The sequence below is a fragment of the Poecilia reticulata genome, chromosome 15 (assembly GCF_904066995.2).
Source record: "Poecilia reticulata chromosome 15, P_reticulata-male-v2, whole genome shotgun sequence".
Lineage (NCBI taxonomy): Eukaryota > Metazoa > Chordata > Actinopteri > Cyprinodontiformes > Poeciliidae > Poecilia > Poecilia reticulata.
This window is the reverse complement of record NC_088844.1, coordinates 13853397-13868456: the sequence shown is the minus strand read 5'-3', so window position 1 is coordinate 13868456 and position 15060 is coordinate 13853397. Positions and strand designations below refer to the sequence as shown.

At 39.3% G+C, this 15060-nt stretch overlaps 1 protein-coding gene across 2 annotated transcripts in view; it reads right to left on the bottom strand.

Moving 5' to 3' along the window:
* LOC103476780 (E3 ubiquitin-protein ligase NEURL1-like) overlaps positions 1-14052 on the bottom strand; it is a 38649-nt gene extending 24597 nt beyond the window's left edge. Inside the window, exons 1-4 of one of the 2 annotated variants that reach the window (XM_008429356.3) lie at positions 13809-14052; positions 13572-13690; positions 5015-5256; positions 2414-2735 (exon numbers count right to left, since the gene is read on the bottom strand). In XM_008429356.3, coding sequence (XP_008427578.1) covers positions 2414-2735; positions 5015-5256; positions 13572-13605 — 598 coding nt within the window. In that variant the 5' untranslated portion in view covers positions 13606-13690; positions 13809-14052. Of the gene's footprint in view, positions 1-2413; positions 2736-5014; positions 5257-13571 lie in introns of both variants that reach the window. The other variant, XM_017309139.2, reaches the window with a different exon arrangement.
* Positions 14053-15060: the final 1008 nt, after the last annotated feature.

Genomic DNA, 15060 nt, shown 5'->3' with positions numbered 1-15060 from the left:
AACCTAGTTTAAGTTGTCACCTACAAAATGCTCCTAAACTCTCTTCTTCTTAATTCCCACGAACTCAATATCGCCTCGGCTTGTAAGGAGGAAGCACGCCGCTAATTATGGCACGTCATTTGGTGACAAGTCTTTTATTTAAACATGATAATCACCAAGAGTGAGACATGCCAGCAGTCTGACTTTGTTCCAAAAAAACATGGCATACATGTCACAACATGACATCATGTCTTTTCTCGACCGTCTTCTTGGAAGAATACACCGCTCTCGTTCTTCTGCAACAGCTTTGGGCTGGGCAGCACCATGAGGCCAGTGAACCCGAGATAGCAGCACTCCAGCAGCAGATACCAAACAGCCCGTCATGAGACAGCATGCTTCACGCCGTCAACCACACTGCAAGAAATGAGGTTAAAGGGCACTATCGCACAATCCTGGAGCTTCTTCTATTTTTATTAGTGGTGTGGACAGAGTCTTAGCTTTAAAGAGAGGCAGGGCCATTTTTGGGAAGAATTTTAAATAATTACAGCGGCATCCAGAGGGGATTGTGATTATCCTTATTTTTTGCCTAGTTTTGAATTATTCATGGAAAATAGAGATATGCTTTCAATGTATGTTATAAGGCATCTAAATCTATAGCTGGGACACACTTGAGGAGGTTTGGTGTAGTGCAGTGTCTTTCAACCTTTTTTGAGCCAAGGTACATTGTTTTAATTGAAGAAATCGCGAGGCACACCACCAACCAAAAATGTAAACAAAGATACTCTGTGGCCGCCTATATTACATATGTAGTCATTCTCATCAAAGTGTCTTGAATAGGAAGCAAATAAACACAAAAAATTATTTATATCATATTTTACATTTCTTATTTCAAATTGCACTTAACATGTCCACTTCAAAAATACACCTGAACAGTGCCACAACACCGTCGTGTGTGATGCATGACTGTAGTAACAGTGAATATTCACGCATCACTAATTCTCTTGTTTTAATGTAAAATGCTCTGTACCTACTGCCATCTAGTGGTAATAAAATTACATGATTACACCGCTTGTCACTACTACAGCAGAGACACTCAAAGATGGCATTATTTGCAGATAATTAATTCATTAATTCGTTTTGAAAAAAATCTTGTAAGACCAATTACCGTATTTTCCGGACTATGAGCGCACCATACTATAAACCGTACCTTCAAATTTTTTGAGACCCCCTTGAAACGTACATATATCTGCCGAACCGGGCTACAGGCCGCTGGTATCTCTGCCGCTCTTGGTTTCCCATCAGAACCCAGCAGAGGGCAGCAGAGGTGCTGCGTCCTAATAACTGCTGGATATATTAAGGACGCAGTTCTCCGTCTCCATATCCGGTTTTGTTCACGTGCAGCAGCTTTATTTCTCTCCTGTACTGCCAGATCGATACTCATCAACTTAGAAGCTGCATCATATGAGTTTGAAAACATTTCTCCGTCGTGCCTGCTGCTAGCATGTGCTTGTTCTAAATAAAAATTAGCGCGTTCTTCTTTGATTTCCAATTTTGACTTCCAATGATTCACTCCCTGCTAAAGAGCCCCCTGGTGGTTGAAGAAAAATCCACCGAAAAGCCGCACCGGGCTACAAGCAGCATGGTTCAAAGCTTAGGAAAAAAGTAGCAGCTTATAGTCCGGAAATTGGATAATTTTCACGGCACACCTGACGATCACTCACGGCACACTAGTGTGCCGCTGCCACTCACAGTGGTTGAAAAACACTGGTTTGTGTTTTTCAACCACTCAAAGTGGTTGAAAAACACTGGTGTAGTGAACAACTGCTGTTAATAATTGAGAAGGACCTGTTTGCCTTTAATTTCTTTGATGTAATGACCCTTTAAACGGCACTTGTTAGAATAGATTTTAAACATTCAGAAATTCCTCTCTCAGGGAAATTGCTCTGAAACCAACAACCGTAGCAACTAAACAGTCTACCTTATCTCCCACCATCTTTTTCCATTGGGTCATTTAAGTGGTGTGGGAAAAAAAACCTGTATGGTTTAATGCATCATCTTTTAATCTCTTAAGTTAAAAAAAACAAAAACAAAAAACTGTGGAAAAAATTTCCAGAGGTAGCACAGGTTTATAGCCATGCTATCATGGAAGTGAGGATGAAGAGGGGCTAGGGGCTAAATTCTTGCTGATCTTCGGTAGGATCATGTTTGCCATGTAAAGGGTAATAATTTTTGGTTCTAAATACACAACAGACTGTAGCTCTGTATGATAGAAACAACACCCTAAACATGTTTAAGGTATCACAAGAAAAACACAAATGTAGTCTTTGTTTTAATTTTAGATGTAAACAAAGGGTCGAAAAGAAAAAAATCAAAAACACAACACAAATTGGGACATTTGCCATAAAAAATAGGTGAGTCTTAATATATAACTTACCAAGCAGTTGGACTCCTCTGGTTAGGCCATAGACATCGATGAGAGCCCAAAGGGGTTCAGCAACATGGACGCCACTGAAGAACAGCATGGGGTTGGAGTTGTTGATACGGTAAAACACTCTGCCCTTCTTATCGACCCAGAAAGATATGACATTCCCCTCATTAGATAGTTCCTCTGGCAGGGCTTTTGCCCAGAAGCCGCTCTGGGAGACGAGGTCAGGGCAGGCGTACTTGGGCAAGTTGTCTGGATTTATCCTTGACGGGTCTCTAGACGTGAAGCCCAGACGCAGCGCTCCGCTCCAGCAGCACTGCTTCTTCGTTATCTGGAGAGCGGATAGAGTTGGATTAACAGCCACTCAAATTACGATGAATCAATATTACCTAAGGTGCTCAGTAGTTAATTTACTTGAATCAAATTATAATATCTAGACAATTTCACACACATCATTTCTAATTACAACCACAATTAAAGGTACAATCACCCACTAATTTAATTTAATTTAATCAGTCTTACTTCCACAAAGAGAAGGGAGCTTGTTTACTCTCTCTGTGAAAAGTTGTGAGCTCTGCACTTTTGCATCTGTGTGACTGATTGATGAAAATAAATCCTACATAGCTTGTTTACATTTTATGACGTATTGTTCGAAACGTTTCAATGATTCAGTTTGTCTCATCCGTCCTGGAAATACACAATGTGGTTTTATGGGAACTGCTGACATTACCAACACATAAGTAAAATAAAGCCTAATTTGTTGAAACAAAGTTAATGTAGTGAAACTACTCTTTTATGTAAAATTATGCAAAGCACTGGAGTAGTGTATTTTAAATCCCCAGATTCATTTTGTTTAATCTTCAAGTAGCTTTATTCCTTAAAATCAATTTCTGAGAGACCGAAAGCAAACGATTGTAGTTGCGATGTGAAAGTAAACAACAGCTCTAAAGTGGTTTTAAATAAACTCCTCTTCCCTTCATTACAGCAGTCACTGGATGTGCATAACTTGTCACCTGGTAGGAAAACCAGTGCACCTGGTAGGCATGGTTGCAGACTTTTAGAGTGAAATAATTCTTTTCGTGTTCCAACATAAAATATTATAAATAATGCATGAGATCAATGTCAACAAAATATGGTAAATTACTATTCAAGCATTAATTTCAGTGATCCCTAGTATCACTGCACATTTACATTGTCAGTGATTGTGTAATAAACTCTGATTACTCTGATAGCTTGTCTCTGTCGTCTTTCTTGCCAACAAATGCTTTGTTTGCTTGCCAACAAATGCTTTGTTGGCAAGCAAAGCCAACAAGGGAAAAATTCCCTCCTATGCTGGTTTCAGAAATGGATTGACTGGCAGTGCAGTGCATGAACATCACCTGACAACAGTATGGGCGCAGACAGAACAGAGCTTGGATGAACACTATAGGCATAGGCTGCTGGAGGATAAACTGACCACTTTTCCTCACTTTGTTACTCTCTTCTTCTACTGCACACCAGTTTGCATTATGGGCCTTCATTTCGACAGGTAATTTTAAGTTTTCTATTAGTTTTTTTTCCACCATAGACCTCGTCTGGTGTTCTGCTTGGCCGTGTTGCCTTCCTGGAGGAGGGCATCAGCTGAGATAATGCTGCTGTTAATATCAACTAATCGTTCTCCGTCTCTTGCTATTAGTTTTTTACTTTCATGAACTTGGAAAATAATCCTACATCGGTTCTTCTCTTTCTTTTTGTGCATCTGCCTCGTCTTCTCAACCCCCCAGTTGGCCGCTTGTACTGAGGTTCTGCTTTTACAGGGGGGTTTTGCTCTCCACTGTTACTACATGCATGCTCGGTGTGAGGGAGGTAAGGTCAACGACCCAATGCATTTCCTTAAGTGAAACTCGCCTTTAAATAAATTTTTTTGGTGGTTAACAGTCTAAATAAATTATTCAGGGTTTCCATATGTATGTTTCGGTGTGAATGTTAATGCTTTTGTGCAATTCTTTTAGTAATTTTATAATAATAATAATAATAATGTTGCCTAAAAAAAACTCTCACTACTGGCCCCTCTGGTCAAACGGTTCATAGGCCGTTGACTTTCCCTATTGGTTGAAAGAGGTTTGCATTTCCATCCCTAGTGCCAAGCCACAGGCATTGCTTAAAACAACATATGTGTTTCAAACCTACTGAGACTGGTTATGTTGGTATGTTTATCACCTGCAAACTATTTTTGTCTTATTTTGACTCACTATTTACTTAGAATGCACGGCTGAAGATAACAGGGTTCCTCATATGGCAGCGCTTGCCCTGCTCTCTCGCTTTTGAGACATAGATGGCCTGATAGGTGAAGTGGAAACTTGTTTTAAGCTGCCGCTGCTTTGGCCCACACAAGAACAGCACAGAGAGAAAACAGAGAAAATCAAAACAGGAGAGAAGGCGAAGAATAACAAGATCATACTTGCTGAATGAGTCGGAGATTAGAAGAATTTGTTTTTTTAAATCGGAATCGGAATTACCAGTTTTCTGAATAATTTGTGTAGAAACTACATGACAAATACATGACATAGTAAAGATATCGTAGTCTCTTCTGACTGGCAGACCATGCACAATTATTAGAAACACATTTACCTTCAGCCGAACTTGCTCGTAAACAGCGATGCGCCTGTTGCTGAAGGTAATGGCGTTGCAGAAGCTGGCCTGCCTCTTGACGGTTCTCTGTGACAGGTCCATAATAATCTGTGAGCCTTTGGTACTAGGGTGGAACTGCAGAGGGAAGGAGGACAGATTTCCACACGGCTGGATAGGCGGGTAGCGCTTCGGCTTGTGGTGGAATCGGTGGGGTGCTGCAGGAAATGGTCCATTTAGAGAGTCTACACAGAGAAGAAAAAGTTTGGTCAACAAGTGTGGAGGCACTAAATCTCCCTACAAGCATGGTTTGAAGCAAAACAGCCAAACGTTAGATTAGAATATTGAATTATAGACTTTCACCGCACACCATTTCACATTAATAAAAACTGACAACTGCTGTCACATGTCATCTTCTCTAAGAAAATGTCAGCTCATGCAACATCCGGCTTGGTAAAAAGACTTTACTTTACTTTCAAATCACTGACTGATTTGTGAAGGTGCACAATTGCAGATTTTCAGTACATAGCTGTGCAAAGCAGATAAATACATACCACTGACTTTCACAGGTGTAATAGCAGGGAAAGGTGCTTATATAAGGTACTGACAGTAAAATGTGGTTTACACTTTCTGAATGTTAATTGTAAAAAAAAAAAAAACATGTATATATATATATATATATATATATATATATATATATATATATATATATATACACACACACACACACACACACATAATTGCTTTGGAGTTTTTGTGCCGATTAATTTTCTTGTGAAGAGATAAAAGCTGGGTAGCTCTTGAATTGCTACAAAATAAAGCTGTATTTCCTTCAGCCCACTGGCTGTAATGCTGACACCTTGAGATGCCATGAGACCTAAATCCTGAACATCATGGCATGGAGAGCATCCCAGTTTTCCATGTCTGGCATATAACCATTCATTTTAGCTTTTAAACTGTTTCTATTGATCCTGTGTCCAGACAGAGGGATAATCAGTAGCTTAGCATCATGACCTGTTTGTTCTGAAGATCCTGCAGCTTCCACTTCGTCTTCCTAACATGGTGCCTCCTCACCCTGACTCTCATACTGACAGGAGGAACCACAGAGCTCTGTTAGGTTAAAGCACATCTTCTGAAGTTGGGATATTTTTCCTCCAACAGGTTCCAGAGGAATCACCTCAAACCAGATGTTGGACAGGATTTTATTTCAATGTCATTTGTGAATGTTAGCTTCTCATTTTCAACAGTGGAGCTATGAAGGTTGAAAAACGTTATTATTTTGGAGAAAGTCTCATCAACATCAATATTTCCACTAAATAAGAGGCAAAAAAAAAAAGTTTGATAAAGGAAAAGCCTCTCAGACTCTGAGCCCGACAGCACCAAACTATTTTTTATATCAGACAATTAATTTAATTTCACATAATTATCGCGGTAGAAGCCATTTGTTTGTTAAATACTTAATGAAACGTATTTACCGTGTTTGATGTTTGTTGTAATGACGTATAGTCAAAAGAACGAGGTAATTAGTCCAAGTTTGTAATTTATTGAATGTTCAGAAATTACAGTGGCTGTAAAGAGCCACAGGAAAGGTAAAATAACGTGAACAGGTGATCAACTCTAAACCACTCGCACCTTTTAACTCTCCGTCTCCCTCTGTCATTTAAGCACACCCGTTGCTGACCAGAGATTACGTTAAAAACATAATATTCAGTCCGTTACAATATTAGGTTTTCAGGAAGTGATATTTATTTTTGAGATTATTAATAAACCTCTCATGAACACAGCGGTGGTTGATAAGTTAATTTTAAACTCCTGCTCTGCTAGTTATTTTGATAATGGAAACAATATTTACTGAGATTATTGTTGTTGGGTCATTAATTTGAAAGTTGAAAGTTAATTTGAACGTTTTGTTGATTTTGTTGTTGTTCTATAATAAAGTTATGAACGTTTTGATAAGGAGCCAGAGGAGGACGTGCTGCTCTCAGCCTCCTGGCGGCGTACAGTTTGTCACTTAATGCCGAGATCGACTCAAAACCTTCCACAATCGACGTGTTGCAGCCCTGCTCTAGTAAAGCACAAACAGTTCAGAGACAATATGAAATGGGAAAAAAGTTATTTATTAACTGATTAAGTCTGTTTTAGATTGTTCTTGAAAAACTAATCACTCACGGCTGCAGAGTGAACCCATTGATTTTTACAGCATGCAGCCGCTCCTCTCTCTTGCAGGTACTGCATACCCCCGCTAAATCTTTTAGGGGTACGCAGTACCCTGCCGTACCCCCTTACTTTCACCCCTGTATATATATATATATATATATATACAGCTTTGGAAAAAATTAAGAGCCCCCTGCACTAAACCCTGTTGAAAACCACATGGTTTTTCCACCAACTATTGATTTCTGAACTCTTCCTGAGTTAAAACATTAGTATTAATGTTTCTAAATGAATATGCATATTTTTTGTTATTTTGACCATTTCTCCTTGTCTGCAAATGAATACAAACGTTTTGATTGGAGTTTTGTTGGCATGTTGTTAGTAGTTCATAGAATAAAAGACCAATGTTCATTTTACTCAAATATTTACCCATGAAAAGTAAAATCAGGGGCTGCACAGTGGCGCAGTTGGTAGAGCTGTTGCCTTGCAGCAAGAAGGTTCTGGGTTCGATTCCCGGCCCCGGTCTTTCTGCATGGAGTTTGCATCTCCCTGTGCATGCGTGGGTTTTCTCCGGGTACTCCGGTTTCCTCCCACAGTCCAAAAACATGACTGTCAGGTTAATTGGCCTCTCCAAATTGCCCCTAGGTGTGAGTATGTGTGTGTGCATGGTTGTGTGTCCTGTGTGTCTCTGTGTTGCCCTGCGACAGACTGGCGACCTGTCCAGGGTGTACCCCACCTCTCGCCCGAAATGTTGGCTGGAGATGGGCACCAGCACCCCTCCCGACCCCACTGAGGGAAAAAGGGTGCAAGAAAATGGATGGATGGATGAAGTAAAATCAGATAAACTGAGTGGTGGTTAAGTGGTCTCTTAATTTTTTCCAGAGGCTACCTGCCTTACCAGACAGGATACAAAAAAATAGAAACCTCTCTTACTTAAAACAACTTTTGGGGTTTGTTGGGCAAAGTAAGGCAATCTGGTACGCAGTGAATCATATTATGCGTCAGACTTTAGGGGATTTTTTTTTTCCCCCATGTGAAAATGTGAATAACTGTTTCCAGCCTGACGTTCATATTTTAAAGAGGTTCCCACAGATAAAAAATTTGCTCAAAGGCATAAAAAGGCTATTTTCACAGAGATTTGCTTTCATTATATCACCTCTCCCCTTTCTTGTTTCCACATTCCTTTTAAAAACGCAACACCAAGGTCGCCGTGGTTTAGTGGAGGAGGTGTTTTCTCACAGACTTGAGGCTCTCATTAATTGTCGAGCAGAAATGTTTTTGATTCGACTGAAACAAAAATAAGTACTGCATCTCGTCGTTTAATTTGATTAGACACAGTTTATCTGCCACAGTCCTTCAGTTGTTTCTGCCTGTCACACTTAAAGGTTTTTAAAAGTATTACAAGACTCAGACAATCTGCCAGGGTTGGAGATGAATAATTTTAACCTAATTAACACCTCTTCACACTTGGGAACAGATTGCATTTTCACACCTAAACTTGACAAACTGTGGAGGAGCTGCTTGTGTTCATCTACGAGGAGGAAATATCCACTGCAGCTATTCTTACTTCGCCATGGTTGACTTTGTAAGGTTAAAGCCAGAGAATATACATGTGACCATCGCTACTTGCCTCAGGTCGATTCTATTAGTAAAGGTATGACTTGACAGAAACAAAAAAACAAACAAACAAAAAAAAAAACAATTAGGATAAACTGAATAAGGCCGGAAAGTGAGAGTTTCTGTCAGCATATTTCTGCAGAGTCTTTCTATTCGAATCACAATGGAGTGAAACTCTGCCAAGGGTTCTGGGTTCAGAGCAGTCTATTTGTTAAACTCTTTGCGAGCTCTTGTCATTGCGGAACAATGCAGGATTATGCTTTGTGCACAACAGTGGTCTTAAATGAAGTCATAACAAATCTCCAACCATATTGTAGTCATGATGTCAAGTCAGACGTGATGTCTTGAGGAAAACACAATAGGTCTGTGGTGTACCCGTTCAATAACAAAGCCTAAGACAAAATGGAGCGTTTCCTGTGAGATCTCAAAGCAGAAACATCTCAGTTCGCTGCAGATGGTGTGCAGCTTTACCCTAAACTATCTAATCACAGATTACTACGTTTTATCCCTACTTCGATATATTATTTCTACAATGTGGTGGAAAAGTATTTGCCTTATAATGCATTTATTTTCTTTTTGCTTTTGTGTCACAGTTAAATGTTTCAGATAATCAAAGTCAGATTAACATCAGACAAAGATAGCCAGAGTAAATATAAAAAGCTGATTTTAAATATGGATTTTGTTTATTGACAGAACAAAGGTATGCAGCCCAAAACCGGCGTCCCATGCAAAAACAAAGTTACTTTCCTTGCTGTTCATTCATGAATTAACTGATTAACCACATTTTTTTCAGCTTCACTAGCACCATCTGGGCCTGATTACTAGCAGAAATGTACAGTGAGGGAAGGTTATGAGTAGAGCCTGTGTGACAACACCAAGTGTCTAAAAGAACCACATCATGTCCAGATATTAAGCTCTTTCTGAGGCATTGCGACTGCGTCCAACCACAATGAGAGGAATTACTCTGAAGCAAAGAACATATGGCATCGTGGTGAACCTTCACAACCAGACCTACACTGAGAGTACATTGACGACTCATCCGAAAATTCGCAACTGACCCAGAAGAGCACCTACAGCGCTGCAGGCCTCACTTGTGAGTGATAGGTTCAAGAATAAGTAAGAGGCGGGGCAATGATGTTTTTCCAAAACACATTTAAATTACCAAAATTTTGAGGAAGGTGTTTTGTATCTGTATTCCATATGATATTAAGCTAACACACCATCCCAAATGGAGTTGTTACTGTGATATTCTATGGCTGTGTTTTTTGCTTCATGACCTGGAAAACTTTCTACAATTGAAGGAACCATGGATCGTTTCCTCCAGGAGCAAATCCTGAAGGATTTTGTCCAACCATCCATACATAGTCAAAGTTTGGATAATTCAGGTGTAGTGGCATGACTTCAAAAAGACTGTTTATGCTTGAAAGCTCTCCATCATAGTGGAATATAACCAATTCCAGAAAGAAGATTGGACCAGTGTCTGGAAATAAGTTACTGCAGTTTTGCTGTCAAGAGTGACACATGTAGTTATTGAACTGAGGTAGTAATTAATTTTTTATATTGACCCAGGTTGGTATATATAGAATTTGTTTTATTTGTGACTACATTTTCTATTTTCTTTTTAGTTGATCTTAACATCAAAACATGCAGTAAAATAAATCAAATGCAGAGTTTTTGCAAAATGAAATTGCTTTTTCCTCATGGACAGTTTTCCGCACTCTAAACATTTAGCCAATAATAAAAAGGTAAATAAAATATGTCAAAGATGAGATAAAAATCCCAAAGATGGATAAAGTCAAGTACAAGATGACTGCCTCTGCTGTCATGAATTGAAGCAGACAGTACAGAGACAGTAAGCAGGTTTAGTGTGTGGGATTTGGCCTTCTGCTCTCTCTACATTTTATTCCAAGGCTGGAGATCTTTACAGAAGCCTGAATAAATGTCCTAGCACAGTCTGACGTTAGTATCGCGGCCCACTAGACAAACATTGGAAGGAATGCACAAGAGCCAGAAGGCATGTATATTTTTTACTTTTTGCACACCCATCATAGCTCGAGGACTTCTTCCAAAGAGTTGGACAAGTGTGACACTTAAAACTTAAGGAGGCCAGTGAAGTTATCATTTTGTAGAAATGTGAAGAAATCCTCAGAGATGTGGAAGAATGCTGGCTTTCTCAACCAAATAATTTCACACACCAACAAGGATCTTTGTGAATCAACCAAGTAACTCAAATGTTCTGATGCAAAGACAAATTTCACAACACTCTATTGGAAGAGTGCACACAGTTAACATTTGTCGGTACAGCATTTTGACCAACAGATATAAATAATCTTCTTTTTGAGTTATACTAAATTGTTAAGCTAAAGAGGGAGTCACTGTCATGAGAGTCACTTTGTAGCTGTTCACCTCATCAGTCATGACTCAAGATTATGTTGTATAAAGGGTCCCACATACTTGTGCAGCTTTGCAGACCACTCACATTCATACACACCTTTCACAAAATGTTGTAGACCACCAGGGGGACACTCTCCTGCTTTATTACACGTCACGTCCTGACTCGCGTATGTTGAAACAGAGGAATCGTATCCGCCGTTTTGATTTTACGAAACAATCGCGAAACAAGCGTGATACTTTTCTGCAGACAAACTTCTCCGTTACATTTTCCATCCTGGAGCAGAAATGTTCTATTTGCGAATCTTATAGATATAGTCATTATTTAGTGAACAATTGCACAAATGTACATAATTCCTCACTGCGTTGGTTCAAATATCGTCAGAAGTATTTATGTCTAATTTAGAAACAAAAACCAGACGGTGGAAGAGGAATAGTTTAAAGACAAATATCAACATTGATGTGTATTTCCGCATTAAACACTGCAGCAACAAACTTCTGACCAATCACACAACACTTCGCAAAGAGCACTGTTGAAATAGTTCAACCAGGTCCTGGTGATGAGTTCGGCAGGCATGTCTTTCTGTGTCAGTGTCTTCTCTGTGTGCCCATATGACTTCTGTCCACGTAAAGGATAAACAAAAAATAGACAATATTTGTCTCTAGGTATTGAGATGTTCTTTTTAAAGTATGTGAGCAGGATAAAAAATGTGCAAACTTTCAAGGTAACGTGACTTCACCCTGAGGTGCTTCTTGAAAACAAAGTATAAAGGGGCCCTTCATTTATTCATTTACACAAATGCCTAAACAAAACTGCAAAGTAGGACAAAATAAACATTTTGGCAAAAACAACTTGGATTTCTTATCTTAAGGTTGTGATAATGTACAAAAAAGAGAATGTTTCTGTGAGCTGATTTCATTAAACATACAAAAAGTTGAGTCAAATTGTAGAGTCAACAAAATGGCTCATATCAACAGTAATGTGATAAAATCTTAAAGTTGACTTTGGCTATTAAGACCAAACAACTTCTAAAGTCAGGTGAAGTCTAAACAAAAGTCCAGAGCCTAGACTTGTTTAATAGGTGGATAAACAATAGAACACTGAAACCAATAGAAACAAAAGTAAAAGTGAACACTTGAATTGTCAAGTCTTGAGCGTGCATCCACCTGTTAGCATTTTTTAAACAGAAAGCAACAGATGTTGTTGCACAAGAAAGCAATTATCTAAGCAGCTTATCTGATGAAGACATCCAAACCATTTAAAATCAAAACAAGGAAAAAATGAAAACATTTCGCAAGATGATACGGGTTTAAAAAAAAATAGCCTTTTTCTTTGTTAACGTACTTGTGCATAAATTGTGCGTATTATTAAATGATTTTCCACTCCTCAGTATCACATCTTGACAGCTAAACAACAAACAAAACTGTTTCTGTTTTCCCAAATGAGGAGAAAGGGAGAGATGACAGAGCTCTTGTCATGGAACCAGTTTTTTTTTGTCAAAACAATGTCCTTGTCCGTTACTGTATTGTAACTTCAACACCAGAACAGAAAGAGTTGGCCCATGTCTAGCTACTCTACTAGGAAATTACCTTATTACACGGCCCAGTCTCGTTGTCAGGTAACATAATGACATAGTCATAGTCACCTTTGAAACCTTAAGTTCAGAAACCTGCTGAACAAGCACTCGGTTACCATTAATAAGGACTTAGATATAGTCTTGATCAATGGTGATGTTTTCTGTATGTTGACATTTTATCTATAACTTCAAAAACAAACTTAATTTGATTAAAATTACCCATGCAAATAAGCTAAAATATATCTTTCCCTACATGAGTTAATATCTTGAAAACTGTAGCAGTTATCTACATTTAGAGCCTGATCTATTTAATTCCAATGTGTTGTATTTTCTGAACATTCATAGTGAAAACATCTTAACCAACATATCTTCAATGAAAAAAATCAGCTTTATTCACTAATGTGGAAGTTGCAGTTAAAACTAGCTCCAATGGTATTCAGGAGAACAGCAGGTGTTTTCCTTTCCTTCAGGATCTGAAGTAATTTAGCAACTTGAATCTGTTGTGTTTAGCAGCTGCAACCCAAAACTTTAAAAAAGAAATGCAAAATGAAACTTTCCACATTGGCTGCACAGTTAACGCTGCAAAACACTGCTATATGTACAAAGCATTTTTGTTTCTCATGTTTTATCATTCCAAGCCATTCCACTAATCCAAACGCGGCTAAAACTTGCCCTTTGAATACTTTTGACTTTATTTCAGACTGACAGAAACGTCTACAAATTTCAAGCACTCTGTTCTGAGGCGCGCTTCAAAACCCAAATGTGTGATCCGTGGCAGCTTTAATGAATGCCTCCTGCACCGCGATGCGAGATGTCCTTACCGTAGAAGGTATTTCTGGTGATCTGACCTCCCATGACTGGAAGCAAGGTGCCTTCACCCTCTCTGCGAGCTGGATCCACGATCCTTAGTCAGGAGCGCGTTCTCAGCTGCGACATAATACTGACAGGACGCAAAAAAGAAGAAGAAAAAAAAAAAAAGCCCCCCGGAGAGAAAGAGAGGTTAAGCGCAACGACTGTCCAAAGCCTCATCGATATTAAGCAGGCAGGCAAAGACTCACAGATCTGGAGCGCTGTTGTCTCACTCGCTGTGAACGGATCACGCTGAAATTAACGTAGAAGGTGGTAGTGGAGGTGGAGCTTCCCAGGGTTGTTAACGCTGTAGACACCCAGCGGTCCAAGAGTTCTTGCTCTGCTGCTTATATTGAATGCAATCTGCTGGAGCAAACTGCAAGTAGAGCTGCAGCAACAATCCTATACGTTTTGTGAGCCTTCCGTCTCACTCCGCACCTCATCGTGTGCTTTAATGTGAACTGTGTTTTCTGTCGCACCTGTTGAGTCTCCTGTGTGGTAGTTTCTCCACTGCTCGCGCTTGTTTCAAGTAATCACGTACATTTTAAAGAGAGCGATGAGGTTTTATGTGAAATGGATTGTTTGAGCTTTAATGTTAGTCCCTCGTCAAAAATATACCTGGGGTGTTGCTTTGATTCTTTCATGCGTTTTTTTCAGGGTATTTCATGCGTTTTCAAGCCTTCCTCACTCAGCTCCACCAGATTAGTTGCAGCAGCAATCAGCAAACACCTGGTGGTACTGCTAATCTGCTGAGCTCATACAAACTACTTCTCAAGGTTCTTAAGAATGGTTGTAAACGGCATAATGGAGGAGAATTGTTGTAATGACGTGACGAAGGCAGAGCATTGGAAAGAGCAGAGGCCCAATTTTGAGGCGTCAAATTGCAAAGTCAAAATTCTTTTAAGTCCTCTTTGACATATATACAGCATTTTTATAACAACTGGAGGTAAAAGCATAAATTGTGCTACAAAATGTTAATATGTGGCTGGAAAATGCAGAATATTGCCCTTTCAAAATTGTTCAAAACTATCTTCTAACTACAGTTATGAAGACATGTGTACAGGGCTCTGCATCTGGTTGAAACTCAAACCTTGCACCCACAGGACAAAACAATCTTTTACAAAAGGCTTAATATTCCGAATGAGAAATTAGATGTTGTCATTACTCACACTATCCCAGTTGTTGTACATGGTGGTGGGCAGGAAGGGTTTCCTGCCCGTCAGTATTATGGTGACTCTGAAGTCGCCTCTGGCTGATGACACTCTGTTGTTGTATTGACAGTCTTATGAGCTCTGGGTCATCTGTAATTTTCTTCATTTTGTAAAACATCCCCAATCATCTCCAGAGGCTCCAGACTGGCTCTGTTTGGGCCAAAACACAACCAGCCTTCTTTATCAGCTTGTTAAGCTTTTGTTACTGGCCCTGATTCTGATCTGATAAGATCTTACAGAGTTGTGTGCA